The following is a 14,431-nucleotide window of genomic DNA, read 5'->3' on the forward strand; positions in this document are numbered from 1 at the left end:
AGAGAGATGTTACGAGGCCCCTTATTCCCCTCCTGCAGCCACAATTTCCAGGGTGGTTTAACAACCAATCCATCTTCACAGGGAACTTTGTAGAAAGGCGAACCTATCCAATTTGCTTTCACTCAGATCAGGCATCCCCAAACTGCGGCCCTCCAGATGTTTTGGCCTACAACTCCCATGATCCCTAGCTAACAGGAACAGTGGTCGGGGAAGATGGGAATTGTAGTCCAAAACATCTGGAGGGCCGAAATTTGGGGGTGCCTGACTCAGATTCTCATTTTTCCACTCTTAAGCTCAGCTGCTGACATTTCCACATCCATTTGTGATAAAGTCCTCTTGAAAATTCATCCACATCTGAGCCTGAGTTTCTCCTAATAGATTCATGTTTGTATGCAATTTTTCCAAAGACACACTTTCTTTCTTTTTTTGCAAAGCAATTTTCCCTAGTATAGTGCATTTCTGGATGTTATTTTCACTATTATATGCACTTTTATGCATACTTTACCCTGATGCATACATTTTTGAACACATTTTGTGGTTGGAGAACTTCATTGCAAAATTCAGATGACTGCCAAAGATGTCCAAAGATGGCTGTGTTTCAGTTCTCATATTTTGGGGGGGAATGAAGTAGGTCTGCCTACTAAGTATTTTTACTCAGAACTAAGTCCCACTGAGTTCAATAGGATTTGGGATGTTCCTGTTCATTCTCACAGTTTCTTTAATAATAATAATAATAATAATAATAATAATAATAATAATAATAATAATTTAATTCCTGCATTTTCCCCTGACAAGGACTCAAGGCAGTTTCCAGCAGCTACCATTTTATTTCATTCCATTTATCTGTGGAAGGTGTTGTACATGAACCCCACCCTTCCTACATTTTTTTTTCTTTACAACAATCCTGTGAGGTAGGTTCAGCGGAGAGGTTGCAATTGGCTCAAAGTGACCAGTGTTGATGTGTATAGGACTATGCATGCAGTGAAATCAGAAACTTCCTGATACAGACCAGAATGTCCCTCTTTTCATCAAGGAAATGTTGGAGAAAATGCATACGACCACTTTACGGCAAGAAGTGGCCTGATTAGGAACGGGATTGTAAAAGAGAGAGACCAGTCTAATACTAGGCTTGCCTTGCCAAAAGGAATAAAGTCACAGCAGAGCAAATGGGATTCCCACCCCCACCCCTACCCCTACCCCCACCCCGCCTCTAAAGTCTCTGGCTTTGAAGATATCCAGTCAGTTCCCTTGAGGGATGCTCGCCTGATTATAATAGCTGCAGCTAGAATAATCTCCACAACTGTGCTAGGTGAAAAGTAGGTTAGATTTAAATTTGACTGGCGGGCAAAAGTGGTGTGTGTGTGTGTGTGTGTGTGTGTGTGTGTGTGTGTGTGTGTGTGTTTTGCAGCACCCTCTTAATTTTTTAAATTATTTTTTGCAATCAGGAAACGCATAACCTATGATCACTTTAAATTAGGCAGCTGTGTGCCAATCAGTTCCTCAATTCACCCTAATTCCAGTACCCATCTCCCCTCTCCCAGAACTGCAATACAATGGAACCTCTGTTTATGAACACCTCGGTTTACGAATTTTTGGTTTACGAACGCCGCGGACCCATCTGGAACGGATTAATTCACTTTCCATTACTTTCAATGGGAAAGTTCGCTTCAGGTTAAGTACGCTTCAGGTTGAGTACTCCGCGGACCCGTCTGGAACGGATTAAGCCACTTTCCATTACTTTCAATGGGAAAATTCGCTTCAGTTTAAGTACTCCCTGGACTGTCTGGAACAGATTAATCCACTTTCCATTACAGTGGTACCTCTACTTACAAATAACTCTACTTACGAATGTTTCTACTTACGAATGAAGCTCCATCCGCCATCTTGGATGCGGTTTAGATAGGATTTTTTATACTTATGAATTTTTAGATAGGGTTGCTCCGACTTACGAATTTTTTCTCCCAATGCATTCCTATGGGATTCGACTTACAATTTTTTTCGACTTACAAATGTGTGTTTGGAACGCATTAAATTCGTAAGCAGAGGTACCACTGTACTTTCAATGGGAAAGTTCACTTCAGTTTATGAACGCTTCAGTTTATGAACAGACTTCCGGAACCAATTATGTTCATAAACCCAGGTACCACTTGTAGATTTTTGGGAATGGGCTAAAGTAGCTTGCTTAACTTTCCAGCTGATCCCAATTGTTTCTGGGGCTTAAATGGCTTGGCGGCCCAGAAGCAGCCCATTGTTTTTATATCTGCTCTGATATTACAGACAAGGAGAGCAATGGAGGGCTGTTCCTAAGTCCAGCCGGCGACGTTGCGGTCAGAGCCTCGTTGCTTGCAAAGATCTGGCAGAGGTCCATCCTTGAAAAAGAGTCTTGATCATCATGGGATGCAGCTTTCACGCAGAGTTTTCCGTGCAAAGCCCCGCCGGCAATTGGCTTGTGCAAAACCTCCTTTGCGCAGATTTAAATGTTTGTGGGTATTGGCGCTTCTTACCAGCCAGATAGCTTTGAGCTTAACAGGATTCCAGGAGGGATTAGAAATTTATAGGCATAAGAACAGCGGCTGGGGCTAGGCGAGAGGAGATCAGAGGAAAATAAATTTTACATGGCTGGAAATCCATTTGCTATGGGGAATAAGGCAGGCTTCCACTACTGCTGCGCTATTGGGGAACATTGGAACCAAAGTCATCTGTCTCAAGTGAGATTCAAAGAGGGTCCTTGAGTGTTGGTAGCTTGTGTTGATTGACAGAGGGACTTCAAGGGCCTGCCCATTGGGAGCTTGGTTGGCATCCGTCTGTCTCGGATGGAGAAGTTCGCCTTTGGGGGTGAAGTCAAACCGTTGGGGAATCGCAGCGCCTGCTGTGGCTGTAGAAGCTGAAATGGCAGAGCAGTGTTAGACTCTCAGATATACAGTATAAGCTAGGCGTCAAAAGGCTCCTTAAACTAGGGCTATGGTTGCCAAAATGGAATGTCCAATTGCCATTTTGGGGACAGACCACTCGGAAGTTGTATTTTTCAACCTGACTTTTCGCTTCCTGAAATTCGTTTTGATTGTGCAAATAAAATTGATAGAATTCTACAGGACAGGTTGCTCGTGAGTGAAAACAGTCCAGATCCGAGGATCCCCAGGCATGCAACCTCCAGATGGTGGAGACTTCAGGCGCCATCCTGGTGCCCGGGCAACTTCACCTGGTCTCCAGAGGCCGATAGCCAGATGCAAAATGCAGCTGGCGAATTTTGAAGGCTGCGGGAGAGACATGTTTTGTTGCAGCTAGGGCAGATGAACGCGTCTGGCTGTGCCGCTGCAGGTGCACCTGGGCGCTTCTTCTCCCGGCAGTCATTGCTCCTCTGGTCACTGCTATGGATGCACGACCTGTCAGTGGCCACAAATTAGACCCTTGTGAATACAGTGGACGCTCGGGTTGCGAACGTGATCCGTGCGGGATGCACACTTGCAACCCGCAGCGTTTGCAACCCGCGTCTGTGCAAACATGAGTTGTGATTCGGCACGTCTGTGCATGCGCAAAGTGCGATCTAGTGTTTCTGCGCATGTGTGCGTGCTGAAACCAGAAGTAACCCATTCCGGTACTTCTGGGTTCAGCGCAGAGCACAACCTGAAAAGACATAACCCGCAGCAGACGTAACATGAGGTATGACTGTAAGTGGTTCAATGTTAGGGGACTTCAGGGGCTATTTCACACAACCCCAAGGGCACTCATCCTGATTTGTTTGTCTAACCTCTCCTCATACTTCATGCAATGTTGACTATTTAGTTAGCATTCATCCCGATTTGTTGTTGTTTTTTCAAAAAAAATATTCATTTTATGTTGTTGTTGTTGTTGTTTAGTCGTTTAGTCGTGTCCGACTCTTCGTGACCCCATGGACCATAGCACGCCAGGCACTCCTGTCTTGCACTGCCTCCTGCAGTTTGGTCAAACTCATGTTCGTAGCTTCGAGAACACTGTCCAACCATCTTGTCCTCTGTCGTCCCCTTCTCCTAGTGCCCTCAATCTTTCCCAACATCAGGGTCTTTTCCAAGGATTCTTCTCTTCTCATGAGGTGGCCAAAGTATTGGAGCCTCAGCTTCACGATCTGTCCTTCCAGGGAGCACTCAGGGCTGATTTCCTTAAGAATGGATAGGTTTGATCTTCTAGCAGTCCATGGGACTCTCAAGAGTCTCCTCCAGCACCATAATTCAAAAGCATCAATTCTTCGACGATCAGCCTTCTTTATGGTCCAGCTCTCACTTCCATACATCACTACTGGGAAAACCATAGCTTTAACTATACGGACCTTTGTCGGCAAAGTGATGTCTCTGCTTTTTAAGATGCTGTCTAGGTTTGTCATTGCTTTTCTCCCAAGAAGCAGGCGTCTTTTAATTTCGTGACTGCTGTCACCATCTGCAGTGATCAAGGAGCCCAAGAAAGTAAAATCTCTCACTGCCTCCATTTCTTCCCCTTCTATTTGCCAGGAGGTGATGGGACCAGTGGCCATGATCTTGGTTTTTTTGATGTTGAGCTTCAGACCATATTTTGCGCTCTCCTCTTTCACCCTCATTAAAAGGTTCTTTAATTCCTCCTCGCTTTCTGCCATCAAGGTTGTGTCATCTGCATATCTGAGGTTGTTGATATTTCTTCCGGCAATCTTAATTCCGGCTTGGGATTCATCTAGTCCAGCCTTTCGCATGATGAATTCTGCATATAAGTTAAATAAGCAGGGAGACAATATACAACCTTGTCGTACTCCTTTCCCAATTTTGAACCAATCAGTTGTTCCATATCCAGTTCTAACTGTAGCTTCTTGTCCCACATAGAGATTTCTCAGGAGACAGATGAGGTGATCAGGCACTCCCATTTCTTTAAGAACTTGCCATAGTTTGCTGTGGTCGACACAGTCAAAGGCTTTTGCATAGTCAATGAAGCAGAAGTAGACGTTTTTCTGGAACTCTCTAGCTTTCTCCATAATCCAGCGCATGTTTGCTATTTGGTCTCTGGTTCCTCTGCCCTTTCGAAATCCAGCTTGCACTTCTGGGAGTTCTCGGTCCACATACTGCCTAAGCCTGCCTTGTAGAATTTTAAGCATAACCTTGCTAGCGTGTGAAATGAGTGCAATTGTGCGGTAGTTGGAGCATTCTTTGGCACTGCCCTTCTTTGGAATTGGGATGTAGACTGATCTTCTCCAATCCTCTGGCCATTGCTGAGTTTTCCAAACTTGCTGGCATATTGGGTGTAGCACCTTAACAGCATCATCTTTTAAAATTTTAAATAGTTCATTTTATACATACAAATAAACAACAAACAAAACAAAAATACTTCTTATTAATCATAACTTTCCTTAACATTGTTAGGTGACTTCCCTCAGTCCCCTCCATCTGAATTTCCTTTCTATTCATCTTTCACAATTTCATACAATTTACAAATAAACCATTTTTGCACTAAAACATTCTATACTTAACCTACATTCTACATTTACGCCGAGAGCCTATATTTACTTCCCTAAGGAATCTTAAATACCACAAAAAATTTTTCAAATATAATTTAAATTTCTTCCAATCTTCTTCCACCGTCTCTTCTTCCTGGTCACTGAGTCTCCCAGTCAATTCGGCAAGTTCCATATAGACTTGACATGAGTCAACAGTGTGATGCAGCAGCTAAAAATGCCAATGCAATTCTGGGCTGCATCAATAGGAGTATAGCATCTAGATCAAGGGAAGTAATAGTACCACTGTATTCTGCTCTGGTCAGACCTCACCTGGAGTACTGTGTCCAGTTCTGGGCACCACAGTTCAAGAAGGATACTGACAAGCTGGAACGTGTCCAGAGGAGGGCAACCAAAATGGTCAAAGGCCTGGAAATGATGCCTTATGAGGAACGGCTTAGGGAGCTGGGTATGTTTAGCCTGGAGAACAGAAGGTTAAGGGGTAATATGATAGCCATGTTCAAATATGTAAAAGGATGTCATATAGAGGAGGGAGAAAGGTGGTTTTCTGCTGCTCCAGAGAAGCGGACACGGAGCAATGGATTCAAGCTACAAGAAAGAAGATTCCACCTAAACATTAGGAAGAACTTTCTGACAGTAAGAGCTGTTTGACAGTGGAATTTGCTGCCAAGGAGTGTGGTGGAGTCTCCTTCTTTGGAGGTCTTTAAGCGGAGGCTTGACAGGCATATGTCAAGAATGCTTTGATGGTGTTTCCTGCTTGGCAGGGGGTTGGACTGGATGGCCCTTGTGGTCTCTTCCAACTCTATGTTTCTATGATTCTATGAGCTGCCATATTCATCCCATGTTGGTGGGGAATCATAGAATTGTAAGGGACCCTGAGAGCTGCAAGGGACCCTGAGAGTCATCTAGTCCAGCCCCCTGCAATGCAAGAATCCTGCCCACAGTCATCTTTGGGTGAACCCAAACCACCAGCCTTCTGCTTAACAGCCAAATGCACTGACATCACATCAAGCAAATATTAGGCCACACTTCTCAGCGGGTTTCTCCATCACTTTCCTTACTGCAAAAACTCCAATTTTGCAGGGGAAGGGGAATGAGTTTGTTGCATCACCGCAGCCAATCGGTTTTACCATAATTATTCATTCTGAATCTGCCAATATCTGAGCCTACCAGAAAATGGTACCCCCATTCGTTTGTGGTGGGACTTGGGGTTGGGCAGATCTGTAAGTTTCAATTTCTCTTGGTTTCTCATTTATCCCATCTTACGTTCAATTTTTCATGTTTCCACATCAGCAGGTCCTCATGAAAATTCAACAGCATTTTGGTGCAAATTTCTCCTAATTTACACATTTTTGCAAAGCCATTTTCCCCACTCTCATGCATTTTTGTAAGTTATTTTCACTGATACATGTTTTTAAATATGAGCGCTTTACCCTAGCAGATGGGATATTGTACACGCTACTCGGCCGGGGAATGACATGGCAAAATTGTTTGAATTTCGATGGGCGGATTGTGTTGCCAGTTTGCATATCATTTTGGAAAAGGCAAATTAGGTAGTTTTGCCTTTAAATGCAAACCAAATTGAATTTCACCCCAGGACAGAGCATATCCGAAAGCTCTTGCCAGCCCAGGTTGGCAAGAGCAAGTTGGCGAGGTGCAAAAGTTGCTGTTTGCCTTTTCTTAGTGGTTATTTATTTAGCTGCCAGCTGCATGCCCTGGGGCAGAGACCTAAAACCCAGGTAGTAAAAGCTAGTAAAAGTAAAATCCCCCTGGCCTGAGGCACCTCTTCCCTGGCGTAGGGATGGGCCAATGGTCTAACATGCATTGTAAGTCACCTTCCTCTGTCTGTGGTTCAAAATGCATATGTGCAAATGCATTCAAATGCATGCAGATTTCAAAATGGCCTGTTGGCTTGCTGTATCTGCGGCCTTCTGAAATCTACCTCCAAGCTAATTTGCACAGCGTTCAAAATGGGCTGCTGCATTCATGCAGATTAGGTGGGCTACATTCAGGTCTCTCCCCCCCCCCCCGCCCTTCCAAACTTGCATCGCAAAGCATGAAGGGCTTCCCACCCCCGCCAAACCTGCTCTTTTCTTGCCTCCTTCCATGTGGTCTGGTTGAACATGACATCACTGGACAAGATGACAAAAGTCAGACCCCCTGAAATGCAGGAATCCTTTTGCCCAATGTGGGGCTCGAACCCCATGACCCTGAGATTAAGAGTCTCTTGCTCTGCCGACTGAGCTGTCAAGATAACATACAACGTAACACTCAATGGGGGAAAAATACCATTTGTATAAATAGTATCAATGAATTATTAAATAGTAAACAAAGCAATACTCTGACCCACTGATTAGCAAATCAACAAAACCTCAACCTCCTCCTAGTCCAAAAAACACCGTCAAACCAACAACAGATGCCAAACTGCTCCCTGGAAACCACAGCCCTCTTGCATAGAGTTCTCCGTTCATTTGTTTAATCCTCATTCCAAGCCACCAAAAACACTTTAATCGTATTTTCAATATTCTGTTGGGAGCCACCCAGAGTGACTGGGGCAACCCAGTCAGATGGGCGGCATACAAATATAATAATAATAATAATAATAATAATAATAATAATAATAATAATAATAATGCAGCACTGTGATCCCACTTTAACCAGACATGGCTTCCCTACTCCCCAAAGGATTCTGGGAGCTGTCTTTGGTGAAGGGGTGTTGAGAGTTGCTAAGGAGGACCCTGTCCCTCTCCCAGAACTACTATTCCCAGAGTGATTTAACAGCCAATCCCTCTTCACAAGGAACTCTGGGAATTGTAGCTCTGAGAGGGGAACAGGGGGGCGTCTCCTAACAACTCTTGGCAGCACCCTAAACAAGCGACAGCTCCCAGAATTCTTTGGGCCAAGCCATGGCTGGTTGAAGTGTGAATGAATGGTGTGAATGCAGTCACACACACACACACACTCCTTTTCCTTTGGTGCGGTGAGAATTTTGCCCCTTTGTTTCCAGACCAGAGTTTGAGTGACGCTCTTAAATGAGTCCTTTTTGTCCCTTGCGCACCCATCTGCCTAGCGGTCAAATGTCACCCTGTAGCCCACTCAATTTCCTTCTCCTTCCCAGCCTGTGCTTCTACACACACACACACACACACACACACACACACACACACACACCTCTCCTGGTGCCTCGGGTTCAAGTTCCAGCTGTCTGCAAAGGTGGCGTGTTTGTGCGTGCAGTTGGACTTCTGACCCCATTTGTTGGCAGCGGGGGGTCCCCCTTGCTGGTTCCACCCCTTGCTGCACGAATTCGGGAGGAGACCTCTCTCTTTTCTCAAAGGAGGGGGCGCGCACTCCAGAAGTCACGTGCTCAGAAAAAGGAAGAATAGTCCAGCGGGGGCCCTCTCACTGTTTTGCTGCAATAAAGGAGGTCTAGGCATAAGAAGTTGCCTTACACCGTCTAGCTCAATAATGTCTTCCTTGAGCAGGGTTGGTTCTCAGACCAAAGCAGTTGCTGTGCCACTGAAACCTGTCTAGATGCCGCATGGTTAGGGAAATGCACTTTGCACCTGCTCAGGGACACTCTTAGCTCTCCTTACTTCTTAGGTTTGAAGCACAGAGACCAGAAACCGAGGATTCGGTAGGGGAGATTGCCCTGTCTGGCGTAGGCATCAAGCTTTGGAAATAGGGCAAAGCTTGTTTGTTTGCTGTAAAGCGACATTTTTTCCCTGGCAAGCGCCAGCCTTCCCTGTTCCCTCCCACCAACCCCACACCTGCTGCTTGGACCAGCAGGGATTAACCCAGTTGCAACAAGGCTTGGGGAAAACGTCTGAGACTCCCCAAAAAATCTCACAAGGAGAAACGGTAGCGGGGGACCAATCGTTCGGGTTGTGCCGAGTTTGGTGAAAAGCTAGCCACGCCGGGGTCCCTCCGAATTCAACATCTTCTCTAGTACTACAAAATGCTACCAAGGAGAGATGTACACATTTGCAACACCCCTGCAAAAAAAACAACTCCTCATTGTTCCTGGTTTGTGTGCAACAAGGAGTAGATCGCTGTATTTACTTATTTTTAAGGGAAAGCATGGCATGCGTTTCTCTGCAAGTGTCTTGGTGCTGCGGTCTGCGGCCTTCTGGCAGTTGTGCAGAGATCCAGATGAGGGGTAGGGTGGATTTTTTGTGCATCCTAAATGCATGATTCTTTGAGCCACTTTTATCTGCTTTTTTGCAGGATGCCCTGCCTGGATTGATGTGGGAGCTGGAACAGCAACTGGGGCTGCTGAGACTATACCCTGAGAAGACCTGCGGGGAGGCAGGCGAGACAGACAGCTGGCCCAGTTCAGGTAAGGGGGAACGTGCCCACCAACTGCAGCCCCCTGGTCGCTTCCCCATTGTTGGCCTGTTGCTTCGCCCCAAATAAATGCTCTCTTCTTGGTCACAGACCAGTTTTAGGGAAGGGGCCTGCTCTTTCCCTTCCAGGCTCCGCAAAGGGCCAAATAACTGGACCCTCAAACCCCACTGCTGTGCCTGCTTGCAACAAGGCCAGCCATCCCCTCTGCTAGGCTGGCAAGTAGAGGACGGGGTGGGTGTGGGTGGGTGGGGGAACGAGCCAAAAGGATAACCCTAGATGCCCATTTCTCCCGCCAGGTTTCTACGAGGGGGCGCAGTCGGCGGTGGCCTCCGATTCTCCTGCCTCTGGGTTTGGGGATTCCTCTTCCGGCTTCCCGTCAGCCTCAGGGTCCTACTCCCGGATCGGCCGACCTGAGTCCCGTCTGGGCTACGCCAATGAGCGCCCCAAGTCTGTGGGTGAGTAAGGGGCAGTGAGGAGGGAAGGAGGGTGGGGGCTTCTGAGGCATAACCCGTGTGGAAGTCGGGGTGGGCCTGGGCCACAACGTTTAAAGCACCATGATGCCACTCTAAAGCAGTCCTGGCTTCCCCCCAGGAATTCTGGGAGCTGGTTTGTTTAAGGGACTGAGAGTTGCAAGGCGATATCCCACATTCCCAGAATTCCCTGCAAAGGGGGATTGACTGTTAAATCACTCTGAGAATTGTACCCCTCTGAGGAGAACAGAGGGTCTCCTAATAGTTTTCAGCACCCTGAAAAAGTACCCCTCTCAGGATTTTTTTGGGGGGGAGCCAGGACTGTTCAAAGTGGTACAATACTGCTTTAAAGGTATAGCGGAGATGATGCCCAAGGCAGGTGACACAAGCTTACTGGGAAATGATATATAATGAACTGAAATAGATGTTTAAAATAACATTTGTAAAAATAAAATAAAAAAACTAATTATAGGGACAGAACCACCGAAACTGTATAGAAATTTATTCATGTATGCGACTACAGTGTCAAAAATGTTTCTTGCTCAAAAGTGGAAAGAAGAAAAATTCCCAGCAAAAGAAGAATGGATACAAAAACTTATGGAATATACTGAAATGGCAAAACTTACCGGAAAAATAAGAAATCAATATAACAAACTTTTAATACAGTGGTGCCTCGCAAGATGAATTTAATTCGTTCCGCGAATCAATTCGTCTTGCGAATCGCGGTTTCCCATAGGAATGCATTGAAATTTCTTTTCTTGCCCTTAGGATCGCATTAATTAAATTTCAATGCATTCCTATGGGAAACCGCGATTCGCAAGACGAATTTTCGCAAAAAGAATTTGTCTTGTGAGTCACCATCAGATCGCAAGACGCATTCGTCTTGCAGGGCATTCGTCTTGCGAGGTACTGCTGTAAAAGAATGGAAATGGTTTATTGAATATTTGCAGTAAAAACAAACTGTAAACAGATAAGAACATTGGCAGGATTAATGTAATAACCTGCAGTTTTATAAGAGTATACAGTATATTTAAATATATAATGACCCTGTTTCTCATATTTTAAGACATACCCATAAAATAAGCCATAGCAGGATTTTTAAGCATTCAAGGAATATAAGCCATACCCCGAAAATAAGACATAGTGATAGGCGCAGTAGCAATGCCAGCTGCGGCAGGAGGAGGAGGGAAAAAATAAGACATCCCTTGAAAATAAGCCATAGTGTGTGTTTTTTAGGAAAAAATAAATATAAGACATGTCTTATAATATGAGAAACACGGTGAGCTAATTAAGTTAATTTGGATGTGCAGAGAATATTTAAAATAAATTTAAGGAACCACAGAAGGAGGGGGAAGGAAGTCAAGTTTTGAAATTTTGAAATGATTGTAAAGCTATTGAAAATCATAAATAAATAAAAAGGCAGGTGACACATCACCACTTTAAATTGTCATGGCTTCTCCCAAAGAATTTTGGGAGCAGTAGTTTGTTGAAGATGCTGAGAGCGGTTAGGAGACCCCCCACTAGAGCTTAAATTCCCAGAGTGCTTTAGCAATAAATCCCTCTTCATATGGAACAGGGAATTGTAGTTCTAGGAGGGGAATGGTGGTTGGGTGGGGGTGTTTCCTAACAACTGCTAGCACCCTCAACGAACTACTGCTCCCAAAATTCTTTGGGAGAAGCCATGTTTAAAATGGCGTCATGCCACTTTTTAAATGTAATGTGGCCAGCGAATTTCAGCCAACCTCTCTCTCTCTCTCTCTCTCTCTCTCTCTCTCTCTCTCTCTCTCTCTCTCTCTCTCTCTCTCTCTCTCTCTCTCTCTCTCTCTCTCTGTCTCCTTTTCTTCCTGCCTCGGTTCCCAGGCGATGTGGGTAACAGCAGCAAAGATGGGCCCCATCGGAGCACAGTGCCCCGCTCCTTCTCTGCCCCCTACTCCAGTTCCCACGACTACGCCGAGGAGCCCGCTGGCTACCCACCAGACCCTTTCCTGTACCCCAGCCCTCTCCATGCCGTGGCCCTGCAGAACCCCTTGCTGCGGAGCCACCTCTACGAAGACCCCGCTTTCTCTTCGGCTGCCTCCCAGGCCTACCCCGCAGATGGGGATGGGGGCCTGGATGCCTACGGCGGTGAGTTCCAGTTCTACTCGGAAGCTGCCGCCTCACACTGCCACAAAGTGGAGAGCTACATCTCTCGCCTCGTCCGCCGCCGCAGCCAGCTGGTGAGGGGCAGCAGGCCCCGGACGAGCCTGGGCTCGGAGCCGCCTGCCAAGGGTGCCGTGGCCAGGCAAAACAGCCTTTGCAAGAGGCCCCTGGAGCTTCTCCCCCCGCCGGCTGAGCGCAAACATCCTCCGGCCGTGGAGAGGGGCAGCAGTACCCCTTCGCCCTGCAGCCATGAAGGGGGCGCCGCCGCAGCCACGCGGATCTGGTCCTCGTGGGATGCCGCGGCCGAGAGGACGCTGGCGGCCAAAGCAGCCTCTGAGGACTACACCCCGCCCCACGCCAGCCTCAAGAAGCCCCCCAAGCTGCAGGCCTTGGCCCATATGAGACCTCCGGCCGCTGACCAGTATGAAGCAGCCTATCCATCGTCCCCGCTGTTGGATAGAGACGATGGAGTCGCCCCTAGTAGCAACCAGGACCTGGGCTCCTATGAGTCTGAGGACGGGGCCTGCCTCATGGTCAAGGCTCACTACATCCCAGCTCAGCAGCCTCCCCGGGCACAGCAGGCCCTGCGGCCTGGCAAAAAAAAGCCCCCTCCCCTGACCAAGGGGCGCTCTGTGGAACTGTCACCGGAGCGGGCCCCCTTGCTGCCCAGGGAGCGGCCGCGGGTGTCGGCACTCCCCAAGAAATGCCGCTTCAGCGAGGAGGGCGGCGGTGAGGCCGCAGGGAGGAAAGGGGGCGGCCGGAAAAGCTCCCCCAGGTCAAGGAAGGCGGCTCGCTCGCAGTCGGAGAACAGCCTCCTCAACAAACCGGGGGTCAAGTATGGCACGGCTGAGCGGGACGAGGCCGCCAGCAAGCCGGCCCGCCCGAGGCGGCCTCATGGCAACGTGGCCAGCGGCTACCGCAAGTGGCGCTCGACGGCGGAGATATGCCAGGAGGAGGCCCCCGGCGGGAGCGCCGCCGAGCCATGCCGGGGCCATCGAGGGGCTGGGCCAGTGGGGTACAGCTATGCTGGGAGCGACTCCGAATGCTCAGCTGAGCCGGCCCGGCAAGCGCCCATGTGCCGCCTGGAGGAAGGCCTTGTTTACGGAGACAGCGAGTCGAGCCTGAGCGACGGGGACTCGCCTGCAGCCTACAGCAGCGGGGCGTCCAGCGACACAGACGAGAGCGGCGGCCTGGTGTGGCCACAGCAGCTCTCTCCTCAGCTCATATCAGCCTCCGGGCCGGGGAAGGCTGTGGGCGGGCAGCCCAAGGTCTTCGTCAAGATCAAGGCCTCGCATGCGCTGAAGAAGAAGATCATGCGCTTCCGCTCGGGCTCCCTCAAAGTCATGACGACTGTGTGAAGGAGGACGGCCTTTTGTCCCTCTTTCGGCAGAAAGGTCTCCCTCGAATGCACCCCACATTTCCCCCAACATCCGGTCCGGCTCCAGCCCTGGGACTGAGTGATCTGCTTCACTTCTGTCCCTCAGGGAAAACCTGGGGAAGTTAACACTGCCTTTGAACAGAATTTGGGGTGCCCATGATTCTTAACTCTCTTTTCCCAGCTGCACGAAAAATTGCTAAAATGGTTTCCCTCCCTCTCGCTCCCTCTGCTGTCACCCCTTTCTAATCCCGTCCATTTTTAAAAGAGAGGTAGTATTTATTATGGTTTTTGTACAGTTAACTTCTCAGGAGTCCAGGTTTCTCGTTGCAAAACTCTCGAGTCTGCATTGACACTGCCAATCTTGTATTCCTGTAAAGATATCCTTTCTCTCTGTGTAAATAAAATTCAGTGTTTTGTTTCTTGGGGGGTGTTTTTTTGTGGATGATGTCTTTTTGGTCAACAACTTGCCTGTAAAGGAGGATTGCTTTAAAGAAAGTGATGGGGGGAGGGAACTCTCTCCTCTTTCCTAAAGGCTTTTGGCCCTCCATGTTTATGTTGTCTCTGGGTCGGCAGCTGGGAAGGCCACTGGTGATACTGGGAGGGGGGCAGGATGGGGCCCTTGAGCAGTCCAGCTTCCAACCCCTCCTTTCA

General features: G+C 47.8%; 1 protein-coding gene across 1 annotated transcript in view; it reads left to right on the forward strand.

Moving 5' to 3' along the window:
* The window catches only part of DACT3 (dishevelled binding antagonist of beta catenin 3), a 37,581-nt gene extending 23,382 nt beyond the window's left edge, over positions 1-14,199 (forward strand). The window contains exons 2-4 of the mRNA XM_035117491.3: positions 9,674-9,785; positions 10,090-10,248; positions 12,124-14,199. Of these exons, the coding sequence (XP_034973382.2) occupies positions 9,674-9,785; positions 10,090-10,248; positions 12,124-13,760 (1,908 nt within the window). The 3' untranslated portion in view covers positions 13,761-14,199. The remainder of the gene's footprint in view (positions 1-9,673; positions 9,786-10,089; positions 10,249-12,123) is intronic.
* The last annotated feature ends 232 nt before the right edge of the window (positions 14,200-14,431 follow it).

Source organism: Zootoca vivipara, chromosome 6 (genome assembly GCF_965207765.1).
Source record: "Zootoca vivipara chromosome 6, rZooViv2.hap1.1, whole genome shotgun sequence".
In the NCBI taxonomy this organism is placed as follows: Eukaryota; Metazoa; Chordata; class Lepidosauria; order Squamata; family Lacertidae; genus Zootoca; species Zootoca vivipara.